Raw genomic sequence first — 26,132 nt, 5'->3', positions numbered from 1 at the left:
TGAAACAATTGTTTAAAAATTATTAAACATTTCTACAAAGAAACTGTTATAAAGCACAAAGATAAAATTGAGATTTTATAAAACATTTTATTTCTCTTTAGAAAAGGTCAGTCACTAAACGTTTCTCCTCATGCTCGTTTTTTCCCCAAAGTGGGTCATTACTCAAACCCACTTCCCTCAGAGTTGAAAAGGTCAGAAACATTAAATATGCTCTTCTGTAACGGACTGAAGCTTCTAAACCTTGGAGCCGGTTCCAGCTCATCCTCCACAGGTCTCATCTCAGTGAAGTTGAAGACTGGCTTCTCTACGAAAGATGCAGCAAAGACATTGTCCAAGCCAAACCGGGGGCCTCCAGCTGACTGGACACTGGTTTCTTGCTTTGATTTCAGAAGCAGAGGACCCACGGTTGCAAATTTCATCCACTCTGTTTTTAAAAGACCGGAAGCAATTTAAGTCCCAGATAACATTAAACTGAAGACTAAGAGGACATCAAAACTGTGCAAACCTTTGTTCGAGTCAGTCCCTCTCTTCGACAGACCACCAAAGGCAGGTGACTTTGACTGTATGAGAGCATTGAAAGGTTCCACTGACTGACCTGGTCTCACATTAAAGAAACCAGCAGGCCCTGGTTTGGGGGCCAAATTAGGCTGCTGGACTGGAGAGGTCAGTGCGATGTGGAAAAGCTGCTCTGGTTCAGACGCCACTGGTTTGGACGGCTCACAGGTGTTACATACCTCATCATTTCCATCCACTGACCGCCACCTAAAAAGTGCACATAAGTCTTTCAAGTAAGAGCAGTCATGAAGATTAAAACTGCCATCCATTTAACACATTACCTTTGGTCAATGAAAGAACAGGCCCGATTCTTAGCACTCACAGAATATGCAGCAGGGATGGCCTTCATGTGACAGTGGATGTACACCTGTATTATATAAAACCAGAAGACAACTACCAAGTTGAAATTTCCACAATGGTGTATATGAACAGCTAGTGTTTAACCAATTATAAACTTCCAGTGAATGAAAGCATAAGTGACTTAATTTCATATGGTTCCTTTCACAGCATCAATTTTGTGACAATTACATGGTTAAATTTACACTGGAACTACTAAAATGCTTGCGTTCAAGACAGCAACCAATAACACCATCAGGATCAGCAGGCAAGAACTAGAGTATCCCAATACTTTCAAAGGGGGGGGGGAATAAAAAGATTTGAGCGTCCATTTAGGCTAACTGCAAATAGCTCACCTCACCTCATTGGAATAAGCCAATTGAGTGATTCCCACCAAAATTTCATTGACAGACAACATGACTAAAGAGCACGACACGGCAGTATCAGTGGTGTAGCACAAAAGCGCATGGCAACTTTTGACACGATCATGAATCCAGTGTCTGAACTTTTTTTTTCTCTTCCCCCCCCCCACGACAAATATTGCCTACTCTTCATCACGAGGAAGACAAGTAGGAATCATTAACGTATTATAGAAGAATCCGATTCATAGAACTGGATTGGAGGTGTCATATCCAAATCACATGCATTACAAGTGTGTAGAAGTGATACATTACAAATACCCTTAAATATAAATAGTACAGCTTCAGTGAATTTGAAGTATATTAAAATCCACTAATTTTCACTAGTTTTATTAGTACCTCCCCCCCAAAAAGTGCACTTTACAAATTAAATATGTAGACTAGAGGTGTACTGAATTTCATTTACTTTCAAAATGCAGGCAACACAATAAATTAGTTCTATTTTAAAATGGTTATATATATATATATATATATATATATATATATATATATATATATATATATATATATATATATATATATATATATATATATATATATATATATATATATATATATATATATATATATATATATATATATATATATATATATATATATATATATATATATATATATATATAAAAATATATATTTATATATATTATAAATATATATTATTTATATATATATATATATATATATATATATATATATATAAATAATATATATTTTAATTCTCTTAATTCTTAATCCAGGCATGCAAGAGCAATTAGTTCGGGTAGGGTTTAACTAGAGCCCAAACACCACATTTCACACCACTGAATACAGGTTTTGGACAAGTATGAAACTTGATTCATTGAAAAATTACAAATTATGCACTGGAAGACCAAAGATACTTTCAAGGTCACAAAACACCTTCTCTACAAGAGGTAGAAAGGGGAATACATTGGTCTAAAAACAACAATTATGAAATATTTAATATAATTCCGAAGTTCAGCAAGTATGCTTGGACTTTAGGCAATTAGTCAAGTGCAAATGTCAAAGCATTGTTTTCCTTCCAAATAGGAAATGAATGCATTTCCACCAAGGTTGAGCAGCTGACTGCAGTATTGGTAGCCAACTGTAAACAAGCACAACTCATCCAAAGCCCCCCCCTCATGAGTGCATAGCCTTTACAAACAAAGGAGTTTTAACGTAAAAATTGTTTCAAATCACTCTTCTCATGGGACTCAGTACGCATTAGCACAGGGTGATGGAAACCCAGCTACATGAAGCACATTTCTTCTTCGGCTAAAAATTACAAAGAGTGAAGTTTCTCACCAAATTGCCTGTGAACTTGTGAAACCTAAAGGCATCCAGTTGTAGGTTTAGATGATTTCCTTCGGTTCTCCGCATGAACATGGAGTTAGAGTTCGGACTCCTGCTATCTGCAAGACATCTGAAAGCAGACCACAAAATTTAAAAGCTCAACGTCAAATAAAAAATAAATAATAATACGCAAACCAACTAATATTGCCAACATGGACATTGTTTCTGTAAACTCAGGGTCTTGCTCCCTGTGATCCAACTAAGCAGTCTTGGAGTTGAGCTATGCTGAAGTCCCAATAAAAGGAGTTATCTTCCACAAATAAATGCATTAAATCTTTAAAAAAAATGATGTACACTAGGTGACAAAGAAACTGCAGTTTTGGCAAAATAAATTCTGAACAACCTCAGAGCACAACTTGAAGGTAATAAGGTAAGGGTTTTAGTGCTGCTATAGAAGCAAAACATTCAGAAGCACCATTAGTCACAATTGTTTTTCAAAGTCACTTAATAAAAAAAATATATTAAAAAAAATAATAAAAAAAAAAAAAGGAACAAGATAAAGTTTGCTAAAAATAAAAACCTCACCCATGATGCTTTATAAAGGAGTATTTGACTTCACTGGCATCCACATCAGGAGTTGGTGTAGCCACACACCAGTCGATGAACACAAGCAGAGGCAGGTGATAGGCCAGTCTAACTGCAGCTTGAAGGTGAATCTCATCTCCAAGGAAAAAGACATTTGAGCCCCTCTCAAACTGCCAGTCATCTAGGGGGAAATATAAATAGAAAACACAAGTAAACCACCAATTAACCGAGAAGTGGAATCTGGAATAATACTGTACCAGTCATCAGCCGAAGACTAAAGTCCAGATAATCTGTGGCTGAAACGGAGGCATCAAATGGAACCCAAGCAGGCCTCACTGCTGCGCTGTCAACACTGTACCGTCTTCAACAGTTTGAAGTGAAAGAAAGACATGTACATTAATAGAAGCTCACACTACTGATGAAATGGTGTGGTCTGTAGAGTTCACCTCCGGTATTGGCACTGGACAGGTATGGCTGCACCATTGGTGTAAATTACACCATCAGGAGATGGTAGAGGAGAATAGACAACAACATTGGAATACAACAGAGAGTCTGCGTTTACCTGCAAGAATTAAAACCCCAGATTAGCTTGAAACGCTGATGAAATCTGCATGGTGTTTGGTTCAGTTCTCTATAGATCCACAAAGCTGTAGTATAACCATGTAAATCACCACAAGAAACAAAGCAAATCAGAGATTACGCAATAGCCAGTTTTTTGGACACCAATGTGTAAAGCGTCTGACAAGTTTGTCAACTTTTTGGTAACATACCAGAGAATGGAGTCTATACACTAAAAAGGTTAAATATTTACAACCTAAAATAAGCAGTTCAGTTGATTAGCAAAGTTTGAACAATCGCTTGCATTATGCACAATTTATTCATTTTAATAGAAGAATAAAATAAAATTTTATTAGCCCTCCTGTGAAAGCAGTGTAATGTAATGGACTGATGATGCGACAGCAGCCACAGAAAAACAGTGCCAGGACACTCACCACACACCAGCTGTAAGTGTAGTGGAGACTGGGGAGGACATGGGTAAGGGCCGATGGAGGGAATTTGGCCAGGACAGGAAGTAGACTAACCTTTTTAAACCAATTACTTTTCACCATGACAATATTTTATGATTACTAATACTCTACCTAGTTTAATAGGCTTTAGCTATGTTAGTTAAAGTCACTGGACATTGCTTTGATATACAGTTATATGGTTTAATTGGCTGCAGAAGGGGATAATATTGACTTTGTTTAGATTCTCCAGAACAACAATATAATTAAATAATTCTCTCTTTCCTACCTCAATTTAAATAAAAATTAAAAAATAAATATAAAGGTCATCTTAACTACAACTTACTATGTTTCACATAGGTATGGGCTGGTATAAGATTGACAGTAGGATAACCTTGGATAAAAATTGTCGCAGTATTGCGATTACTGCTAAAAAAAAAAATTTAAGTGTCTGGGTTTATTTATTAAAAAAAAAAAAAAAAAAAAAAAAAAAAAAAAAAAAAAGACTCATTGTGAATTTTAATGAACAAATAAAATGTAATTTCTGTGTAATGTTGACTAAAGCAACATTTTATATTCACAAATTTAAATAGTTCTTCTCGTTTCAAAGCATTTAAAAGTGGTTTTAATATTTTATATAAATCCTTAAAACATGTAAAAACAAAAAAGGTGCCTCAAAGCCCTCTAAACTTTTGTCAGCTAATATGGACTGACCCCACTGAATGCAATGCATTTTTCTTTGGTATTATTTAAGGTTACTGTTGTTACTAGCTTGCTTGGATGTTATAGGTTCAGCAATGACAGCTGAAAATGCCTGTTATTTGAAGGTTCAAAATTATTATTATTATTATTATTATTATAAATAAACTCTTCAACTATCCTAATAAAATAGGTTCACAGGTTGTTAGGAATCGAATACCTAAAATTTAAACGGGCAACTAAATTTGTGCACCATTACAGACATAAAAATAGTAAATAAAATGGAAAAAATAAAATAAAAAACTCGGGTGTTGTAAAGTTTCACAGGTAGTCGTTGCCCCTAGTAACGTTAGGCTAATCAGTATGACCGCTAATGAGTTTTACAGAGAGTTAAAAACCGTTAATGTGGTCTTACAGACAGTTGTGTTCCGCAGTCTTGGAGTGAAGCCCGTATAGTGAGCGGTCCCGGTCCCGTTGACACAACCCCACATGTTGGAGACGCTTCGGGCCCGAGCCACAGCTCCTCGGCAAACACCGGCAGACCGCCCGCTAACAGATCAGGGTTTATCACGAGCTCTATCGCCTCCGCACGGCAGTACACGATCACTGCCTGGGGAGGAACCGGGTCCGTTAATGGCGTCTCCTTAATCTGCGGAATCGTCACCTGAAACTGAGGAACCGCCGCCTGAAACTTGGGTACCGCCGCCTGAAACTGAGAAACCGCCGCCTGAAACTGAGGCACCGCCGCCTGAAACTGGGTGCTCAGCAGCTGCTGGCTCACGGAAGATCCTCCTCTGTGATGGTGTGGACCATGGTGAACGCGAGAGTAACATTCAGCGATGAGAAACACTGAAATAAACCAGGCTAAAGTGTTACTGAACCCCATATTGCCTGCTGACTAATTAAACCGCAAATACAGGCTGCTATCGCCCATCCAAATCAGCTCCAGCTCGCTGCTTTTAACTGGGATTACTGACAAACGCTTCATCACCCGCATCTGATTTCTATTCATTAAGACTAATTAGCTTGCGTGTACGTAGTGTTGTTAATGATGATGACACACCTGTGCTGAGATTGGGGACGGGATTTTTAAATATGAATAAATGACATTGGATATCTTAATTTAAGCTTTTTTTTAATGAAAAAAGTTATAAAATATATAATAATAGCTTTTAAAACTCATTAGATCAGTGGTTCTCAAACTTTTTTCATCAAGTACAACCTTAGAAAAAATGTGTCTCTTCAAGTCCCACCAAAATGAGCAGTATTGAAATACAGTAGCGCAGTACGCCCAGTAAAGCAGCTACAACTCTGCAGTTAAAAAAACGTGGCAGATTACTTCAGAAATATAGGCTATATGTCATATTATATACATAATTTTCGATAAATGTTGAAATATGTGTAGTATGTACATGATATATTGCATTCCTCCGCGTACCACTAGAAGGAAGCCTGCGTACCACTAGTGGTACACGTACCACAGTTTGAGAACCACTGCATTAGATAATCTGTTAAATGAAGTGCGGTTTTTATTTTTCAAGATGATGGAGTTTTAATATTTACAACTGAATCCACTTTTATTTATGTGTACAGCAGCATGTCATGGGGATTTTCAGGTATTTAAAGGCCATGTACCACTAAATAACATTAATCATAAAATGTAAAAACCATCTATTATGGACATAAACATCATAAATGTCTAAAATGTTAGTTGGAAAATATTAATTGTATAAATTAAATTATATGGTTTTACTTCCTATAATACCAAATTTAAGATTCTTTTTAGTAGGATAAATGTTAAAGGAATAGCTTTGTCCTGTCATCAATTGTCGCTCTAAATAAATATGAAGTATTTTTTAAATGTAATTTTTTTAATACAGCTGAAGTCAGAATTATTATCTCCGCTTTGATTTTTTTCTCTTTTGAATATTTTCCAAATTATGTTTAACAGAGCAAGGAATTTTTCACAGTATGTCTGATAATATTTTTTCTTTTGGAGAAAGTCTTATTTGTTTTATTTTGACTAGAATAAAAGCAGTTTTTAATTTTTTAAACACAATTTCACAACTAATAGCCCCTTTAAGCAATAACTTTTTCTGATAGTCTACAGAATAAACCATCATTGTACAATAACTTGCCTAATTACCCTAACCTGCCTAGTTAACCTAATTAACCTAGTTAAGCTTTTAAATGCACTTTAAGCTGTATAGAAGTGTCTTGAAAAATATCTAGTCAAATATTATGAACTGTCATCATGGCAAAGATAAAATAAATCAGTTATTAGAAATGAGTTATTAAATGATGTTTAGAAATGTGTTGAAAACAATGTTCACTCTGTTAATCAGAAATTGGGGAAAAATAAACGGGTGGTAATAATTCAGGGGGGCTAATAATTCTGACTTCAACTATACATATATATATATATATATATATATATATATATATATATATATATATATATATATATATATATATATATATATATATATATATATATATGTGTGTGTGTGTGTGTGTGTGTGTGTGTGTGTGTGTGTGATTTGATAGATTGTATCAAATGCCTAACTTCGTGCAAAAAATTATCTTCCTGCTATATTTACCAATAAAGTACCCTAAACAATTGATCTATTTACACATCTATCATCTTTGAATAATTGATTTATTTTTGTAAGCCTATTAAATATATTTTTATTAATTATTGTATCGTTTTTTTTTATCATTTGTACTTCATAGTAACTACAATGGTCAGACAGAAGTTATTTTTGTGCAAAATTTTGTTAGGAAAATGGATTTCTGCAGAATGATTTTGAGTACAGAAGCTGAAATCTTAACAAATAAAATACAAACATTCCTTTTCATTTAAGGTTTGAAATAATAATTTAATCCATTATAACCAAAACAGAAAATATAACATCATCCAAACATCTCAAGAGGTACATATTCTCATATTTACAGTTGAAGTGAGAATTATTACCCCCCTTAATTATTAACCCCCTGTTTATTTTGCCCCGATTTCTGTTTAACGGAGAGCAGATTTTTCAACACATTTCTAAACAATAGTTTTAATAACTGATCTCTAATAACTTATTTTATCTTTGCCATGATGACAGTAAATAATATTTGACTAGATTTTTTAAGACACTTCTATACAGCTCTATTTGTGACATTTAAAGGCTTAATTAGGTTAATTAGTCTAACTAGGCAGATTAGGTTAATTAAGCAAGTTATTGAATAATGATGGTTTGTTCTGTAGACTATTGAGAAAAAAAAATTGCTTAAAGGGGCTAATAATTTTGACCTTAAAATGGGTTTAAAAAAAAAAAACTGCTTTTATTCTAGCCGAAATAAAACAAATAAGACTCTCTCTCTCTCTCTCTCTCTCTATATATATATATATATATATATATATATATATATATACACACACACACACATAATCATTCATTTTCTTTTTGACATGCAAGTCCCTTCATTATATATATATGTGTGTGTGTGTGTGTGTGTGTGTGTGTGTGTGTGTGTGTGTGTGTGTGTGTGTGTGTGTGTGTGTGTGTGTGTGTGTGTGTGTGTGTGTGTGTGTGTGTAAAGAACATATCCATAGTTATAAACTTCTGTTTCTGATAAATGTACATTTATTCATTCACTTACCAATTTATTTTAATTATATGTTTATTCTTGGTGGCGCAGTGGAAATCACGATCACCTCACAGCAAGAAGGTCACTGGTTTGAGCCCTGGCAGGTTCAGTTGGCGTTTCTGTGTGGAGTTTGCATGTTCTTATATAGTATCTAGGTTGCTGTCGGAAGTGATGTTAGTGAGACCAGCAGGGGGCGCACAACCTGTGGTCTGTGTGAGTCCTAATGCCTCAATATAGTGAAGGGGGTGCTGTATTGCTAATGAGCGTCTTCATTCAGATGAGACGTTAAACCGAGATCCTTAATCTCTGTAGTCACTAAAAATGCCAGGATGTCTTTCGGAAAACTCCTTGTTAAAACTCCTTGTTCAAGCTCTTGTTCTCTCCAAACTGGATTACTGCAACTCTCTACTAGCTGGGCTTCCAGCTAACTCTATCAAGCCTCTTCAACTGCTCCAGAACGCAGCAGCACGAGTGGTCTTCAATGAACCTAAACGAGCACATGTCACTCCGCTGCTAGTCCGTTTGCACTGGCTGCCAGTTGCTGCTCGCATCAAATTCAAAGCTCTGATGTTTGCCTACAAAGTGACTTCTGGCCTTGCTCCTTATCTGCTCTCACTTCTGCAGATCTATGTGCCCTCCAGAAACTTGCGTTCTGTGAATGAACGTCGCCTCGTGGTTCCATCCCAAAGAGGGAAGAAATCACTTTCCCGAAATCTCGCGTTCAATCTGCCCAGTTGGTGAAATGAACTCCCTAACTGCATCAGAACGGCAGAGTCACTCGCTGTTTTCAAGAAACGACTAAAAACTCAACTATTTAGTCTCCACTTCACTTCCTAATCTGCAATTGCCTCTCTGAATATCACACTAACTGTACCCGAAAAAAAAAATACTAATACTACTAATACTTTCCTTCTTAGACTTTACAGACCTGAAACTTGCCTATAGCACTTATTCATTGTTGCTCTTAGTTGTGTAAATTGCTTCCTTGTTCTCATTTGTAAGTCGCTTTGGATAAAAGCGTCTGCTAAATGACTAAATGTAAAATGTAAATGTAAAAAAGTAAGGTTTAACCCCGGCATCCTAACCAAAATTGGCTTCTGTTGATCATCCCCATATCACAATTGGCTTCATCACAGTCTGCTCTCCACCAATCAGCTGGTGTGCAGTCTAGCACAATATGACTGCAGCCAAGTCATACATGTGAATGCTGCACTCTGGTGGTGAATAAGGAGAGGAGAAAACAATCGTCTGAGAACTGGAGGGATATACAGTATATACAAATCTGCTGCCAAATGACATAGTCAAACTTTCTGTGTGGTGTAATCCTCAGACTAAACTGGGTTCACTTGTGTTCATGGCTATAAACCCCATCAGCTCTTTCATGACAACCAATCCCAGTATTAAAACGACAGAGACGAGTAGAAATCCAAGGGTTTATTTTGGGTTATAAAAAGTCCAGAGAAGATAGAGAAATAGACTACAATGTTAAAAAGGCACAATAAATTACTAAGTTCCCCCTGCTGTGCCACATAAAAAATACAAAGGCTTCTCTCCACAAAACTGGAGCGCGGTTTAGCACTTTTTAAGGCAGACGCTTGAGTTTGAGCTTTTCAAACAGAAATCTGAAGACAGTGGAAAAGGGAGAATCAAATACAGGTTGTGGAGTATTAAAAACATTAGGCTTCTTCTAAAAATAAAAACAGGAGAAATTCACCATTACAGACATAAAGCGGTAGATCCTTTCAGTTCTTGCTTCTGGGTTTATGGCATGAGGTATTAACTGGCAAGTTTACAGCTGTTACCCTGCTGCGGCTGCTTCTTTTTCAATTAAACATCATGGCAGTGGTTGTCCAAGCAGAAACGTCACAGGAACAGGCCTGACAAGACAGATGTAACTGTTAGCTTCAGTTTCGGAGTTCTTGCATCTTTCCAGGTCCATTATCAAATTTTACAGCGTTATACAATAATGGCAAATTACATATGCATGCTTCATATTGTATAAGCTGCTATTAGTTATAGGGTTGTATCGAAAAGTATCATTTGTACACTGTAAAAAATATATGCTCAATTAGCCCTGACAGCATTTGCTTTTAGGTCATTAGCTCATTTCACACAGTGACACCGCTAAATATCTGGAAAATTACCGGAACGACTTTACCGAAAAATTCAGTAAAGCGCTGTTCACACTTGACATGAGACGATAACTGTTTTCAAGGTAAACCGCGGTTTGGAAAAGTCAAGAGCTGCGTCTCAAGTGGCACACTATAGACTGAGTTCACGCGGCCGCCATTTTTAAAAGCGAAGTCGAGGCTGCGGTGGGAAGAAACCCGCAAGTATCGTTGGGAGTTGCATAGGAACGTTGTGTACTTGGCTGTATATCTTATCAGCAAAGATAAAGCGACACAAATGTATTGTTCCACCACCTTCCGAGTGACCCGAAGGTCCGTTCTGAATGAATGGGTGAAAATGAAAAGGGATATCAGAGCTCATTTTCAGCTAAGATAAATAGCACTAGTTAGCTAACATTTTCTTCCCCAAACACACGTTTTAGATGCCCTTTATCAATCTCGAAGTCCTGATTTGCCATTGTGTTCACGTGCTCGACAGAAATGCTTCTGATGACCTTCTCGGCCAATCACTTCACCCACCGCTGTTTACTGAGCACAAACACAGACGAGCGATCTGCTTGATGACTCAACATCTTCACGGTTGCGTCGCGCTCCAGTCTCGGTGTATCTGTGTTTGCACTGGGTGAAGAGCGGTAAAGTGTGCAAACACAGATACACGGAGACTGGAGTGCGAAGCAACCGTGAAGATGTTTATAAAACTCATTGCGGTTTACTGTGTAACCGGAGATACAGGGACACTGGAGCGTTTTAAAGCCACGAAGATCAACTGGTCTGTTTATAAGCTGACATACGAGCGATCTGCTGATGAATTGACTAATCTTCGTAACTTTAAAATGCCCCAGCGGCCAATCAGTCATTTATGTTGAGCTCATGAACACAACGGCGAATCAGCACTGTTTAAGAGCGTGCTGAACATCGCTCAAATGTTGCGGGAAATTGACGCTTTTAAAATTTCAGTACTGATAGGTATCGAATTCCAGTATCTTGACAACACTTTTTAGTAATATAAATTATTGACTATATTAAACTTAAAGAATTTGCACTAATTTTCAGCACCTGTGTGAATCCTGCAGTTTGTATTTTGAAGTCAGAATTATTAGCCCTCTTGAATTATAAGCCCCCTTGTTTATTTTTCTCCGATTTCTGTTTAACAGAATGACTTTAGCTAATTTCTAATATCTGTATTCTTTTATCTTTGCCATGATGACAGTACATAATATTTTTAAAGATACTAGTATTCAGCTTAAAGTGACATTAAAAGACTTAACTAGGTTAATTACGCAAGCTAGGGTATTTAGGCAAGTTACTGTATAACATTTGTTTGTTCTGAAAATATATTGCTTAAGGGGGCTACTAATATTGACCTCAAAATGTTTTTTTTTTATTATTATTAAAAACTGCTTTTATTCTAGCTGAAATATAACAAATAAGACTTTCTCCAGAAGACAAGATGTTATCGGAAATATTGTGAAAATTCCTTGCTCTGTTAAACAGCATTTGGGAAATATTAAACATTTACATGAGGGCTAATAAATTTGACTTCAACTGTATAGATTTTTAACCAAACACGTTTGTAAAATCCTCCTTACCGATGATGGACGCCCATCATGGGCCTTCACAAGAAGGAGCAAACCTTCTGTGTCCTGAAGGGGTTGGTGCTTGAAGACACTCCGGTCAGCAGAGGATCGTGTACAGCATTTTGAATGCAAAACTGCTGAAGCTCCGCAGCCGCCTGAGACACCTAAACAGCCACAATTTCACAACATCATCTCACATATTTCTTGACTGTTTAATGGAATGATAACAGCAGAATAATCACAGTAATTTTAACAATATATTAAGCAAGCCCGTAGCCAGATTGGTGAAAAGGGGTGGTTCTTTTTCCTCAAAAGGTGGACCTTTTTGGCGTTATTTGCCTCATTTTCTATTTAATCGTGAGGTTTAAATAATGCATTTTAGTGACACAGCAATATTTTTTGCTGGATTAGTGTGTGGGATGGTCACTAGGCCTGTTACAATAATCAATATATCGACTTATCGCACAACACATGGACATGACCTCAATCATTTTGGGTGATGCAATATACGAGGCCCGTAAATAAAAACAATTCTATCAACATTTAAATTGATTGCATTGAAGGTGTCAGTGTCAGTATGGTTAAATAAAACACTATAGTATAAATTACTTTAATATATTTTCATGTTAACATTTATTATTATTTGTTAGAATATGCGTTTCCACATTCTGTTTCCAATGCCTGATTATTAAATAGCTATAATGACTATATTTAATATTCTTAAGAATAAAATATGATGTGTTCTTTGAGTGTACTGGCATCATAATAATATTATATTGTCATTTCTACATATAATAAGTGGACTAAAATGGCATTATTTATCGCAATATATATTTTGGTGCAATATATCGTACAACAAAAATAGATATCGTGACAGCCCTAATGGTCACACTTTTCGATGTACCAAAAACATTTGCTAAATATTTAGAATATTAAAATATAAATTATTTTTAAACTAAATATTTATTACATCATATAAAAAAAACTGGAATTTGTTAGAATTTTTAATTTAAAACTCTGGCCAGTTTCATTTTTCCTCAGTCAGAATGTGGCCATTTGGATAATAAAAAGTTAAAAACAAGATAATAATAATAATAATAATAATAATAATAATAATGTAGAGCTTCATGATTTTTCTAGCCTCTCTTGTAAAAAAACAAAATAAAAAGTAAATTAGAAAATTCATGAATAGCAATAGTCTAATTAGTATTAAAAGCAACTTAATTATGGGCTGCTTGTGGTGCTGCACACCTTTTTATTGGTCTTTTCTCCAAGGTCCAAGGTTTAGAATAAAAGTTACTTGTAAAATGTTTTCTCTACTAATTATCAATACAATGAAGGTGACTTTATTTGCGTCAGATTCCACTTGGTCTTCAAGCCTTTTTCGATTGGTTATTTTGATCATTTTTGATAGCAAAACAGTCATGTATGGGACAAATTCTGGACCTTTTGTAAATTGAGGTTAGTTTTATTTTCTCAAACTCTTCCATTTTTGAACAGTGACAACTTTTGGCGTGGTCCCTTCATTGTTAACCATACTTCTTTTGAACATTCGGTCAAAAGTTTCATGTAATGATGAATTTAAAACAACATAGAAGGGCTGCACAATTAGGCATGGGACGATAACTGTTTTCAAGGTATACAGTGGTTTTGAAAAGTCAAGATATTAAAACCGCCACAATTTCCTGCTATATCGTTCCTATGGTAGGAGTGAGATGTTTTATTTACTTTTTTGGACAACAGTATCTCCAGCAGAAAAGATTTCCAAAGATATTGTTTTAAATTAATTTATTTAAATTTGTGTTTTTGAAAGTAATCAAGCTAGAAGTCAACGATTCATTTTAATAATTTAGCCTGACATGTTTAACGCTCCAAAATATTTTAAATGTTTCTCTAAATAAAATAAATTGTGTTTAAAGGGCAAAAAAGCTTTTGTTTTTACCCAAACATTCAAAAAGAGCATATTTTAATTAAATTAGTTTGATAGAGGACCAATTTCATTGGCTGACGCTGCTTTGACGATCGCATTAGCCCTAACTTGCAACACGTCCTCGGTTAAGCGTTGGCGCTTAAGTACTGATTGAATGCACGGTTACCCAAAACACTAAAGAGTAAATGATGACAGAATTTACATTTTTGTTTGAACTATCCTTTTAAATAACATTATTACAACAACGTGAAATACTAATATTAGCAGTAATCACAATACCGTGAAACCATGATATTTTTATCCAAGGTTATCATACCGTAAGAGTCTTATACCTGTCCATGCCTATGCACAATACATCGTTTCAGCATTGATACCGAAATGTCTGTCCGCAATAGTCACATCGCAGGATATGTAATGTTGAGGGATTATAGATTATCAGCACAATAGAGAATACATAATATCTGTGGACTCATTGCAAACTATAACCATAACAGAGTAAATCTTTATCATTTGCATGTGTTTTAAAGGCATTTCAAGTGAATTTAAACATTTGAAACTTTAACGTAAAATAATTTTACTAAAATATAAATATAATGAAGACTATACAGTATTATTTTACATTTCATTAAGTTTCTGTACCTGTATACCGTTTAACTCTCTGGAAACCATAAAGCACTGTTTACTTCACTATGTCAGTTTTCCAATACCGTGCAGCCCTTCAACATAGCATTATTAAAAGACTGTGAACATGAACATTGGTGTAGCTCGGTAGTCATTGGCTGAGAATATGATTTCACTATTTAGAATTTGAAAGCAACTGAATTATATTATTAAGGAGAAACTCTGTCTGTGTGAATATAACAACAAATTTAAGGGGGAGGTGGGTCAAAGGATGGAAAAATTTCGATGTGGTCTTCTTGATAAGCTTTGTGATTTTTGTTAATATTATGAACACTTTCTTTGAAATAAACTGTTAAGAAATAATTTGTCATCACCGATTAAAAAAATACATGACATGTTTCCAGTAGATCAGTGCTATTGTGTTTTTATTCTTTAATAACAAGTTAAATACAGTGATAACACGTTTTATGGTTTTAAATATCATAAACACTTTAGCTTTTAAATAAAGAATTTAGAAATAATTTGTCATTACTGATTTTAAAAATGTACATGACATGTTGTCAATAGATCAGTGCTATTTTGTTTTTCTCTTCAAGGAAAAGTTAAATACAGTATTGGACGACACCATCATCAATTAAAAGCTCTAAAATAATAATGATGATGATGATGATGATGAGAGCACGATAACAACATTGTAAGCGAGAGGTTGTATTATAAAAATGTAAGAGATCACAGGTTATTCGTCTAAGAGGTATCGTTATATATATTGTTTTCATTATATTTTTTCTCAGAGTCTGTGTAACATTTAATAGTTTTCCATTATTTATCAAGAAAATCGATAATACCACTGAAGAGCCGATGAGCAAAGCTAACGAGCTAAAGGTCCACGCCCAAGCTCAACCCGGCGGCTAAAACACTAGCTTCAGGTTCAACAAACCTTTACTCTGTTGATGTTTGCCTCGAAGCGCAACTGCTGGACGACTTTCTTCATGGCAACGATGTTTGATGAGCCCGACATGATTCCGGTACTAAGCGGCGTGTTTCGGTAATAAGCGAAATAGTTCTTCGGTATTGAGCAGCGTATTTCGGAGACAAAAGTTGCGAGCAGGCAGTTTCCGGTTGTTGGTTCAGTCCGGAAGTACACGAGTGAAACGATTCTGTTCGCGTTTTCTGAATCCTACTATGGGAGAAGTCAATAGTCATGAATAATAATGAGGATGAGCCTTCAGCATAGTAGGATTGGCATACGCGTTTTCTGAATACTACTGGAGAAGTCAATGCTCATGAATAATAATGAGCATAAGCGTTTAGCATAGTAGGATTGGTTAGTGAATCAGCCATTCAGCGAATCAGTTTAGACTACTGGGCCAACGTATTTAATATTCATAATGTAATTGCTAGAGTCGAGTGCGATCAGAAAGTACATTTACGCCACCTGTTGGAGATTGACTGCACACAGGATTTCATTAAAAAAGAAAAAAGAAAAACACTATTAAATTATTAGGGGTCGCCACATCGGAATGAACCGCCACATTTATAATATAATATAATATAATATAATATAATATAATATAATATAATATAATATAATATAATATAATATAATATAATATAATATAACATAATTTGTGCTGGGAAAATTAATTGCATCCAAAATAAAAGTTTGTTTTGACATAAAATATGTTTGTACTGAAATATAAATGTAAAAATCTGTGTAAAAAATAGTTTTGTATAGTTTTGATTTTATGTATTTGTGTGCATTTAATATAACACACACATATTGCATCAAAACAAACTTTTATTTTGGATGTGATTAATCATAATAAATGTTTGCCCAGCTCTAAATATAATATAATATAATATAATACAATATAATATAATATAATATAATATAATATAATAATATAATATAATATAATATAATATAATATAATATAATATAATATAATATAATATATTATAATATAATATAATATTTATAAATTTGTGTTGGGCAAAAACAAAATAGCACTCGTCTACTAACAACAGTAACATAATATTATATTATATTATATTATATTATATTATATTATATTATTTTATTTTATATTATATTATTCATTCATTCATTTTATTTTCGGCTTAGTCCCTTTATTATTCTGGGGTCGCCACAGCGCAATGAACCGCCAACTTATCCAGCATATATTTTTTGTACTGTGTATACTTTTTATGTATATATAAAAAAACACACATGCATGCATATATTTGAGAAAAAAAATTATATATATATATATATATATATATATATATATATATATATATATATATATATATATATATATATATATATATAGTTTTATTAATATATTATGTGTGTCTGTGTTGTGCTGTGTATATTAAATATATATAATTTACACACATATTATGTCAAAACAAACTTTTATTTTGGATGTGATTAATCAGAATTAACCTTTGCCCAGCACTTATCATAATATAATATAATATAATATAATATAATATAATATAATATAATATAATATAATATAATATAACGAGACCAGTACTATTTTGCTTTTCTCTTGCAAGTTAAAAACAGTGTTTTACGTTCTCTTATTATTATTATTATTATTATTATTATTATTTAGTTTTTATTTTATTTATTATATTTAATGCGGATTAATCAGTTGAAGTTCATTCATTAATTTTCAGCTTAGTCCCTTATTCACCAGGGGTCACCACAGCGGATCGAACCGCCAACTTATCCAGTACCCAACAAACACATTTACGTTGTAGCGATGTCTGCACAACGTTGTATTTTTTAAAGGCAACGTTGCCGCTTACGTGTTCGCTACATTGTCACAACGTAGAAATGTAAGACGTGAGAAGGCTGTAGCAACGTTGTCGTGCGACATTCAGCAACCGCGAGGCGGCGTTATTACTACTTGTATTAATATTTTTTGTGGCAGTTTATCAATACTGCCTAGAATACAGGATTAAGCAGCAATTATTTTCCAGTATTGCTCAATATGAAATATTGTTCAATTCTTTTTCCTAGTTAATTTAACAACTGCATGTGTAAACTTTGAAGTGAAAAATGTCACACAAATGAATAAAATCAAACTTTTTTATTATATATTTGCAACATTTGATACATACAGTACACATCGAATTATAAACAAACAGTATAAAATAAAGTTTAGATTATATTAAATAATTAAATATTTAATTAAATTCAAAGGGTAGGCTAAATTAAAATGTTAATTGAGAAGGTAAACAAACAAGAGAACTAAAAAAGATAGCATTAAAATATATATACATTTTTTAAAATAAATTAATAAATTAATTAAATGTAAATATATTAAAATGCAGATACTACATTGAAGCTCTGGCCTGGAGAATACAGCAGGCTGGGGAGTGCAGTTGAATACCAGGCGTAGTTGTTGGAATGGAGAAAGCAGTCAGAGAAAGAAACAAATCCAACAGAGAATCCAGTTTCAGAGATGGATCCCCAGCAGCCACAGGTCAAAAAGGCAGTGAACAAGAAAGGACAGATCAGAGCTTGACACAACGGGACTACACAGAAAATGACTACTGACTAGCAAGTTTATATTGAAGCTTCAGACATTTAGTGATTAATTATGTAAGTCTATATTTTATTGCTTTAATAATAAATATCATATACAAAAAATTATTATAATTAATTGAATATATAGGGATACAGGTAAAGCAGGTTTTAGTTAAAAAAAAGTTAGTCAATTTCTGAATACTTACTTAAAATTATGAGAAGAGGTCCATTGAACCGTCTTGAAGTTGTGGCGTTGCTCGCTGTAAAATGGAATGTTAAACTTAGTGTAATTGTAATAGCATGGGTCCAAAATAATAAAGTTATTAAAAAAATGTCCCACTTGTTTTTTTAGCAGGGATAAATTTACTGTTTATTACAAAGATTGATTTGTACTTTAATACTGAGAAAAATACAATCAAAACATACAAAATTATACATCATTAAATTCCCTAAATTAATAAACACACAAATGTTTTTGAAAAATCACTTATAATACATTGACAAAATTCTTACGTTAGCTTTTCTTCTAACAAGACCTGGAGCATGTTTAAGTGTCTCTGCAATTTGGCTTTCAGCATCCATGCTGGTAGTCCCAGGTTGTGATTTCATTATTGCTCCTATATTATTTACAAGTAACATTTTTAGAGATATACAATACTGTACATGTGAAAAACAAGGTACTAATCTCAGTTGTAAAAATCTTAAAATGTATGGCTTTAAATCTAACATTGTTACAAAAGAATAAATGTAAATGTGTGTGTTTTGTTTTTTACTTAATAGAACACGATACACTGAAAGATCTTCCAGTCTCCTCTTTCCCTTCCTTCCTTTAAGACTAAAATGTGACCAAACGTCTGAGGAAGTGATTTTTCTCATCATCCGCCGCACTGTCTCCCCATAATTTGGTCCTCCAAGTGCAGATAGGTATTTGCCCTGAATTAAATTTTTACACTGTTGTCAAATCCTGATCATGTAAACATTTTAGATGAATAGTTTAGATGAATTTTGTCAAATAAAAATGTAAGATTCTTAACCATCTTTCTTTGAAGCTCCTCATTCACTCGCAGCTTATCATCAAAAGTCATTAAGTCAGATAACTGACTAATAGCTGGTATAGGGTTCTCTGTTGCTGTGCTGTCCTCTCTTGTTTGCAGAAGCCGGCGAAACAGGAGAGAATGCTCTTCCTGTTTTTCAATTATTTTATCCAGCTTCATGAGGACATTTAACTGGAAATCTGTTATATGATTTGAATTACTATGAAATTCTTTTGACCTGATATTTTACAAAAAACTAAATTAATCAATTTAAATGTAAAAACATTTACATAAAAAATAAAATGTTTTGTTTTAATTAAATTATTAATTAAACTTACTGTTGTTTGAAATGCTATTTTGCCCTTTTGTACTCAAGTCAACTGAAATTAAATCAAAAGTACACAAATATTTACTCAAAAAAGCTGGATATATATATGAAATGTTATGAGTTGACTAAACTAAAAAAAAACTTATTTGGTGGGAGTAACTCTTTAAACAATACTTACAATTTTGCAATCCAACATCTGTTTGGCTTCTATTGCCATTGGCTGTCCCTGCAGGATCTTGAAGGGAAAAACAACAAACAAATAAAACCATTGAACATATTTGTTAAAAATAAATAGGCCTCGCACTATAAAGTTTAAGGATTTACAGTAAAATAGAAGTAAAAAGAACAATTGCAATTCGATTTTTAAAATGTATGATTATATATGCTGATACTCAGTAATTAAATAACTTGTGATAATGAACATGCACAATATTGATATGATGGGCACCTAGAAAGACAGATTATTATTATTTATTAATTTTACTTTTGGAGTGACTTTCAACTTTTTATTATATTTAAACTACTCTAAACCTGTATATACAATAAAGCAATACAATAAGTATTTTTGGATTAAGCGGCATGGTTGCTCAGAAGCACTGTGACCTCACAGGCCAAGTTGGCATTTCTGTGTGGTAACCTCTAAAATAGAGATTAAGCCAAAGGAAAATAAAATAAATTTTAGGTATATATCTTAAAATAATATTTTTTATAGCTTATGTCAATATCTTAATACTGTATATCATGGTACAAATTTCAGTAATTAATTGGAGCATTAAATTTGATACCAGCTGAGGCATAGATATGATGTATCACGTTGCCATTGCTCAGTATTTGAAATAAGTTCTTAACTCCACTCTTGCACAATTGGAGCTATAAGAACCATTTTAATTATTTTTTAGTATTTGAGCAATTCCATGCAAATGTCAATCTTGCCTTGAAAAAAAAATTAAGTTTTCACCAAAATACGAAAACTTTTTCTGGGTTTTTTATGTACGCAAGTATTTTACAGTACTTTAGAAATGCTCAAAAATGCATCTGTCAATGTCTTCAAAATATTCTATTTGATTTACCAAAGTCACACAAGTGGCAATTTCACATCTTTCACATCCATAACGAAAAGACGTCACATCCATAATGATACTTTTTCCTTTTTAATGTAAAAATATTAAAACCCCAATAATACATGTAAAACAGCCATACTGCCTTGTGTGCCACATCTGCTGCACACACAAACAATTACATTTGAAAGTTTAAATAAAGAATTGCAATTAAAAATAAGCAAACAAAAGGAAATGGTACCTAAATTCTGTGGCATCGTTAAAAGGGTGTTTGTATCCGTATACATAGGCGATCTGAAACTCCCTGGCAACTCTGAATCAAGAACACATTAGTAAATTATCATTACTGTATATTGGTTGTACAAGAAATGTTATGACTGTTCACACAAGCATCAAACTTTAAATGTTGTTTGTAAAAGTAATTTAAAAAGTTAACCGATTTCCTGTCATGTCTTAAATGGTCCCTTACTCATTATCAAGAAGTGGTTAAGTCCTTGGAAATTTTCTAGAAAAGACTACATATGGCTTACCTTTAAATGTATTTGTCTTAACCCTATGTCCTTCACACTGAACATCCATATTTGGTGTGCTGCAGAAATCTAAAAAATATTATTAAAAACATTGTTTTATTAACATCAGTTATTAGATGGCTTTCAGCTTGTAGAAATAAAAAACATATTAAAAAATAAATAATAAAATAAAGAAATATTAAATCATTGCCTAAATGTTGTGGCATCATTGAACAGGTACTATCTGTATACGAAGCTGATCTAGCAACTCTGGCCTCCTCTGGCAATTCTGGATTAATGACACAATGACCTTGCAATTACTTAGAATATATACTTATATAGTGTCAATTTGCTTGTCTAAATTTGCTTATCTATAATAACTTGTTATTTAATCTATTATCCTTACTATAAAATCCAGCTCTTGGAAATCTGTCACGTCCCTCACATGTCCATGAAGGCTCAGATTCTGAAAATAATGTACAGAATCACATTGTTAATGATAACACTGTCATAGACAAATGGCCAGAATGTTTGTGTAGAATAGTGGTATGAACATTACACACACCATATCACAGATTATAACATAATAAACATCTACAGCTTTATAAATCATTGACTTTTACCTGTACTTTTTATTAAGTTTCTTCTTTTTTCTATTCTTTTTGGGGGGGATGGCAGTGTTGGTTTTTTTGCTTGTGGTATATTGTTGATATCACCTAAACATCAATTTTATTCAATGTAATTATGTGTAATTTAATTATTTTTTTACCTGGAAAAATGAAAAATAAATTCATATACGTACTGTCCTCTATATCGGTGATGTCACTATCTGACTCTAAAAGCCGTAAAGGTGGTCTCTTTAGCCTGGTTTGCTTTTTTCCAGAGATGGAAGCATCAGAAAGTTCAGGGCATGACGTATTTTGAGCTTTAATCATGAGCTTTTGTGCTGTAATGTAGTCAACTAAAGAAAAAAAAACATTATTGGGAACAAAAGGTAAAATATTTATAAAGCATTATGAAGAAAAAAAAATACTGAGTAAAATGATCATTGTAAAAATGATTGATAATTACTGAAAATGGATAAGAATTCAAATTTCAGCTATTAGTGTTACTGCCTTTATCTCCGATCCTCATTAATATAAAACAGACAATACAATTTATTGACATACCTGATGATTTGAAAACTCTATGGACTTGCAATCTGATCCATCTGATTTTATCAGGTAAGGACCTTTTTCTCACAAGAGATTGTGCATTGTTGGGTGGCCAATAACAATAGATGTCCTGGGAAAGTATTAATATAAATATTAATACAGCTACCAACATGCAATACAAAGTACCTTATATTTACAGACCACTGCAAACATCACACCTGCTGTTTATCTATTTTGGTACTTAAATTAGAAGTTAATTAGCACTCTTTTTGGTATTTACTTTTCTCTAAATACAAGATGTGCATGACGTGTGTTTACAATTATAAACATATTTTCCACATTATGGACATACTGCGTTTTAGTTAACATAATTGCATTTAATACGGTGGTATAGTAGAGTAGTATACTCCTTACCTCATCTAATTCTTCTTTCCATACATCTGGAATTACAGCAACACTGTGGTCTGAGGTAAATTCAACAACTGAAAACATTCTGAAAGACAAGTTACATGAGTCATTTGAAAACAACAGTAAGTGGTTAAACAATAGAGTTTAATGCAACTTACACATAATTAAAATCCACAAATTATCAATAGGAGAATTTGCTGATGATGTGTAGTCATGATTGTGAAGGAGAGCTCTTTAGTCATGATTATAAAGGAGAACTGATTAGCCATGTTTGTGAAGGAGAGTCAGGTAGACCACCCTTTGCTCCTGGTCAATCTTTATTGCTCTTTTACTCTGACTGACTTTTTCTTTTGGGATCATTTGTTGAAGAGTGTTCTTTTGGCAAAAATATGCTCCAATTATTGATGATTCACAGGGCACCGTAAACAGGGGAGATGGATGGAGAAAAATTCTACACAGGTATTCATCCTTATTTTTATCAATGACCTCACAACATTTGCCATCTTCCAAAATAATGCAATTGTCTGGTTGTCTAAAAGAAATGACATTGCCTCTTTGAACACTTTGTAAGGTTGTATCATCTTGGACTTCTTTGATCCTTTTCACAATTTGCACAAGAGGGCTCTTTCCTGAGCGCACCATTCTCTTCAACTTCTGCATGTGATTCTCAAACGGAAAAGCACTGCATTCATCCAGACAACCATAAGTCTTTGCATCAGATGCAAGGTGAAGCATTGAATGCACATTGTACACCAAGAATGATGATCCATACAGCTCTCTGCCCCTAGCTACAAAGTACTGTAGCAATTTGTGTGCATATGAAACATGTTGACTGACCAAGGAGGGGCAGAGTAAGATGGAAATAGCAACACTAAATGTCAGGAAGTGTTCATAAAGGTCTTGCCGCAGAATCCCTGATAAAACCAACTTTCCAGTGTAAACTAGGAACTGTCTAAGCTCTGTTGCTTTCCACCTTTCCAGGTGTCTCAAACTTCGTGGTTTTCGAGCAAAGCATGAAGGAATGCATTTTTGTAGATTGATAAGTCTTGCACTCACCACCTCTACTTGACCAGCAGACATCTTTGTCTGTATGCTCCGTCCTTTTTCTCCTCTTGACCAAATTGTTAACAATTTTTTCATAACACCAAGACATGCCTGGTGCATATAATCAATTGGAAACTGGCCAATCATATCAATAGGTAACTCAGCAAATGGTGTTGTTCCATTATGGTGTTCTGGTTGTTTTTGAACTCGAAATGAACAATCTGTTCTTAATTCAAAAGCATCAACTTCTTGATATGTCATCCTTTTTTCCCAGAATCCCTTTTGCTCACATCTATCACAACCATAATAAGCAGAAAATTGCTTGATGCTTTTTACCATTGCTTTAGCTGGTGCATCACATACAATACATCTCAGCTTAACTTGAATGAGATTTCCATCAAAAGTTAGACTACTTTCAAACAATTGTTTGAGTTCTGTTACAGCATCTTCCAGAAATTTAAGATCTAGAGGTCTTTGGGGTCCCAACGTCAGTGTTACAGGAAATACAGTCACTGGTTCAAGATGGATACAGCACAACACAGGCCATAGTGATAATGATGTACTTTTAAAAAGTGGAAGTCCATCAACGTTGAATGAAATCTCAAGAACATGTATTGTGGAAGTAATCTCAGAAGGATATCTTTTTAATGCTTTCTTAATTTGTTCAGCCAATGACAGATGTATGTACTGCATTCCAGATTTAATCTGAACATCAACTGCTCGCTCTGTCTTCAAAAGTGTGCGTGCTGTCATGGGCAATGTGTGATGCCCCTGTGAACGTAATACTTTTAGGAGGTCGTCCATAGCACACTGCCGAATATGGTGTTTGTTGGTCCATGCAATGAGGTCATCTGTCAAAGTATTTGTTTCAACATCTTCTTCGGAAAGTGACAAATACATGTCATGATCAGAAGAGAAATCAGTCCTTTCATCTGTCCTGAGCGTGTCCTCTTCGTTTAAGGATACATTTTCACTCTCTCTTGAAAAAGAAACTGTGCTGCACTCTGAAATTGATATTGATGAATACTGCTGTACATAGTTTTGAGGATTAGAACTAATGTATTCATCATTTACATAAGTTTGTGATTTTTGTTGACTACTTGAAAGAATATTGTTGGCTTTTCTCCAGTGTCTTATATATTCCCTCCTAGCAACTCGTCTTTTGTTTTCCATTCTTAAACAAACAAACAAACAAAAAATCATGTAATTTTACTAGACACACATTACTTTTTTAGATTTAAAAAAATTAAAAATAGCCTGAAAAAAGTGTATTTTAAATTCAAACATTTAAATCAAAAGGGCAATTTAGACTAGCAGATCTTTTAATTAATTTTAATATTAGCATTTTAACATCAACTTATATAATTTAAGATTTTACTTTTTTTTACTTTTATATACTAATGTTAATTAAACTGACAATTCTGTCACTATTTAGCCTCATCCTTTACTTATTACAAACTTACTTGGCTTTTTTTCTGTTAAACGAAAAAGATTTATTGAATAAAGCTGTAAAACTGTAACTATTGACTTCCATGGTACTTTTTGTACTATGGAAGCAGGTTACAGTTTTCTGATTTTTTCTTTCAAAGACTGTCTTTAGTGTTCAACAGAATAAAGAAACATAAAGGTTTGGAATCACTTGAAGGGTACATAATTCGTGAGAACATTTTCATTTTTGAGTGACCTTTCTCTTTAACGGACGCAAGGTGGAGTTTTGTATATTTACGTTAAGTCTGCTCGTTTTGTAAACGGTGGGTCAGCTGTGATCGTGTGACCTACTTGAAGTACTCGTAACTGACTGATCACGATGAATATGGAAAAAAAACGGAACTTTAAAAAACATTATCCTTTCGACTATAAAGACAAGGAGTAGGTAAAGTATCATGAAATGTTTTATCCAGAGATTTAACAACGGTTTTAATGTTGTCGCTGTCCGTGCACGGAGTGCTGAAAATGTTAACTCATGATACTCGCTCGTATTCATATATATGTGTGTGTCTTATTATTTCAATGTAATGTTGGAACAGATTTTTGCCTCATTGAAACGGAAAGTGTTGGTTTGTTGTAATATTCACATATCTTAAGATTTAGCAATACTCACGTCTCCTCGGTCGTTGATGAATGAAACGACCAACGGTCTGTTAAAATTCAAACTGGTTCAGTGATGACGAGTAATTACAATGTTGTACAGCGGTCGTCCACACCACTTAAAGCAGCGCTCTCATGTGATGTTTAAATGGCAACATTATGACATCGTTGTAACAACCTTCAG

At 33.8% G+C, this 26,132-nt stretch overlaps 4 protein-coding genes across 12 annotated transcripts in view; 1 reads left to right on the top strand and 3 right to left on the bottom strand.

Moving 5' to 3' along the window:
- The window catches only part of LOC141377738 (meiotic recombination protein REC8 homolog), a 63,971-nt gene that overhangs the window by 4,824 nt on the left and 33,015 nt on the right, over positions 1-26,132 (top strand). The window contains exon 1 of one of the 8 annotated variants that reach the window (XM_073922913.1): positions 13,634-13,691. The exons of 1 other annotated variant lie outside the window; for it this stretch is intronic. Coding sequence is in view for 1 of the 7 variants with exons in the window: in XM_073922900.1 (XP_073779001.1) it covers positions 25,668-25,729 (62 nt within the window). In the remaining 6 variants the exon portion in view is untranslated. Of the gene's footprint in view, positions 1-13,633; positions 13,692-15,463; positions 15,533-25,422; positions 25,734-26,132 lie in introns of those variants that run through there. 6 more of the 8 variants (XM_073922914.1, XM_073922910.1, XM_073922906.1 and 3 more) reach the window with 6 other exon arrangements.
- zp3b (zona pellucida glycoprotein 3b) lies at positions 70-5,824 on the bottom strand. Of its 2 annotated transcripts, XM_073920901.1 has the most exons (9): positions 5,616-5,824; positions 5,304-5,573; positions 3,632-3,747; positions 3,443-3,546; positions 3,186-3,366; positions 2,613-2,730; positions 837-922; positions 506-762; positions 70-424 (listed from the first exon to the last, which is right to left on the bottom strand). In XM_073920901.1, the coding sequence occupies exons 1-9, from the start codon at positions 5,772-5,774 to the stop codon at positions 159-161; spliced, it is 1,557 nt and encodes a 518-aa protein (XP_073777002.1). In that variant the 5' UTR covers positions 5,775-5,824; the 3' UTR covers positions 70-158.
- Positions 9,940-15,963, bottom strand: gng5 (guanine nucleotide binding protein (G protein), gamma 5). The gene is made up of 3 exons (NM_214721.2): positions 15,719-15,963; positions 12,243-12,394; positions 9,940-10,401 (listed from the first exon to the last, which is right to left on the bottom strand). The coding sequence occupies exons 1-2, from the start codon at positions 15,797-15,799 to the stop codon at positions 12,269-12,271; spliced, it is 207 nt and encodes a 68-aa protein (NP_999886.1). The 5' UTR covers positions 15,800-15,963; the 3' UTR covers positions 9,940-10,401; positions 12,243-12,268.
- Positions 17,872-26,033, bottom strand: LOC137487427 (uncharacterized). The gene is made up of 15 exons (XM_073922928.1): positions 22,823-26,033; positions 22,424-22,538; positions 22,057-22,215; positions 21,878-21,970; positions 21,661-21,720; positions 21,466-21,543; positions 21,276-21,344; positions 20,987-21,058; positions 19,866-19,922; positions 19,698-19,739; positions 19,360-19,559; positions 19,099-19,258; positions 18,839-18,942; positions 18,532-18,585; positions 17,872-18,167 (listed from the first exon to the last, which is right to left on the bottom strand). Exons 1-14 carry the CDS (start codon positions 22,898-22,900, stop codon positions 18,538-18,540), a joined length of 1,335 nt encoding a protein of 444 aa, XP_073779029.1. The 5' UTR covers positions 22,901-26,033; the 3' UTR covers positions 17,872-18,167; positions 18,532-18,537.

Source organism: Danio rerio, chromosome 2 (assembly GCF_049306965.1).
Source record: "Danio rerio strain Tuebingen ecotype United States chromosome 2, GRCz12tu, whole genome shotgun sequence".
Classification (NCBI taxonomy): Eukaryota; Metazoa; Chordata; class Actinopteri; order Cypriniformes; family Danionidae; genus Danio; species Danio rerio.
Note: the sequence above shows the minus strand (reverse complement) of the source record. Positions and strands in the feature narration are given on the sequence as shown.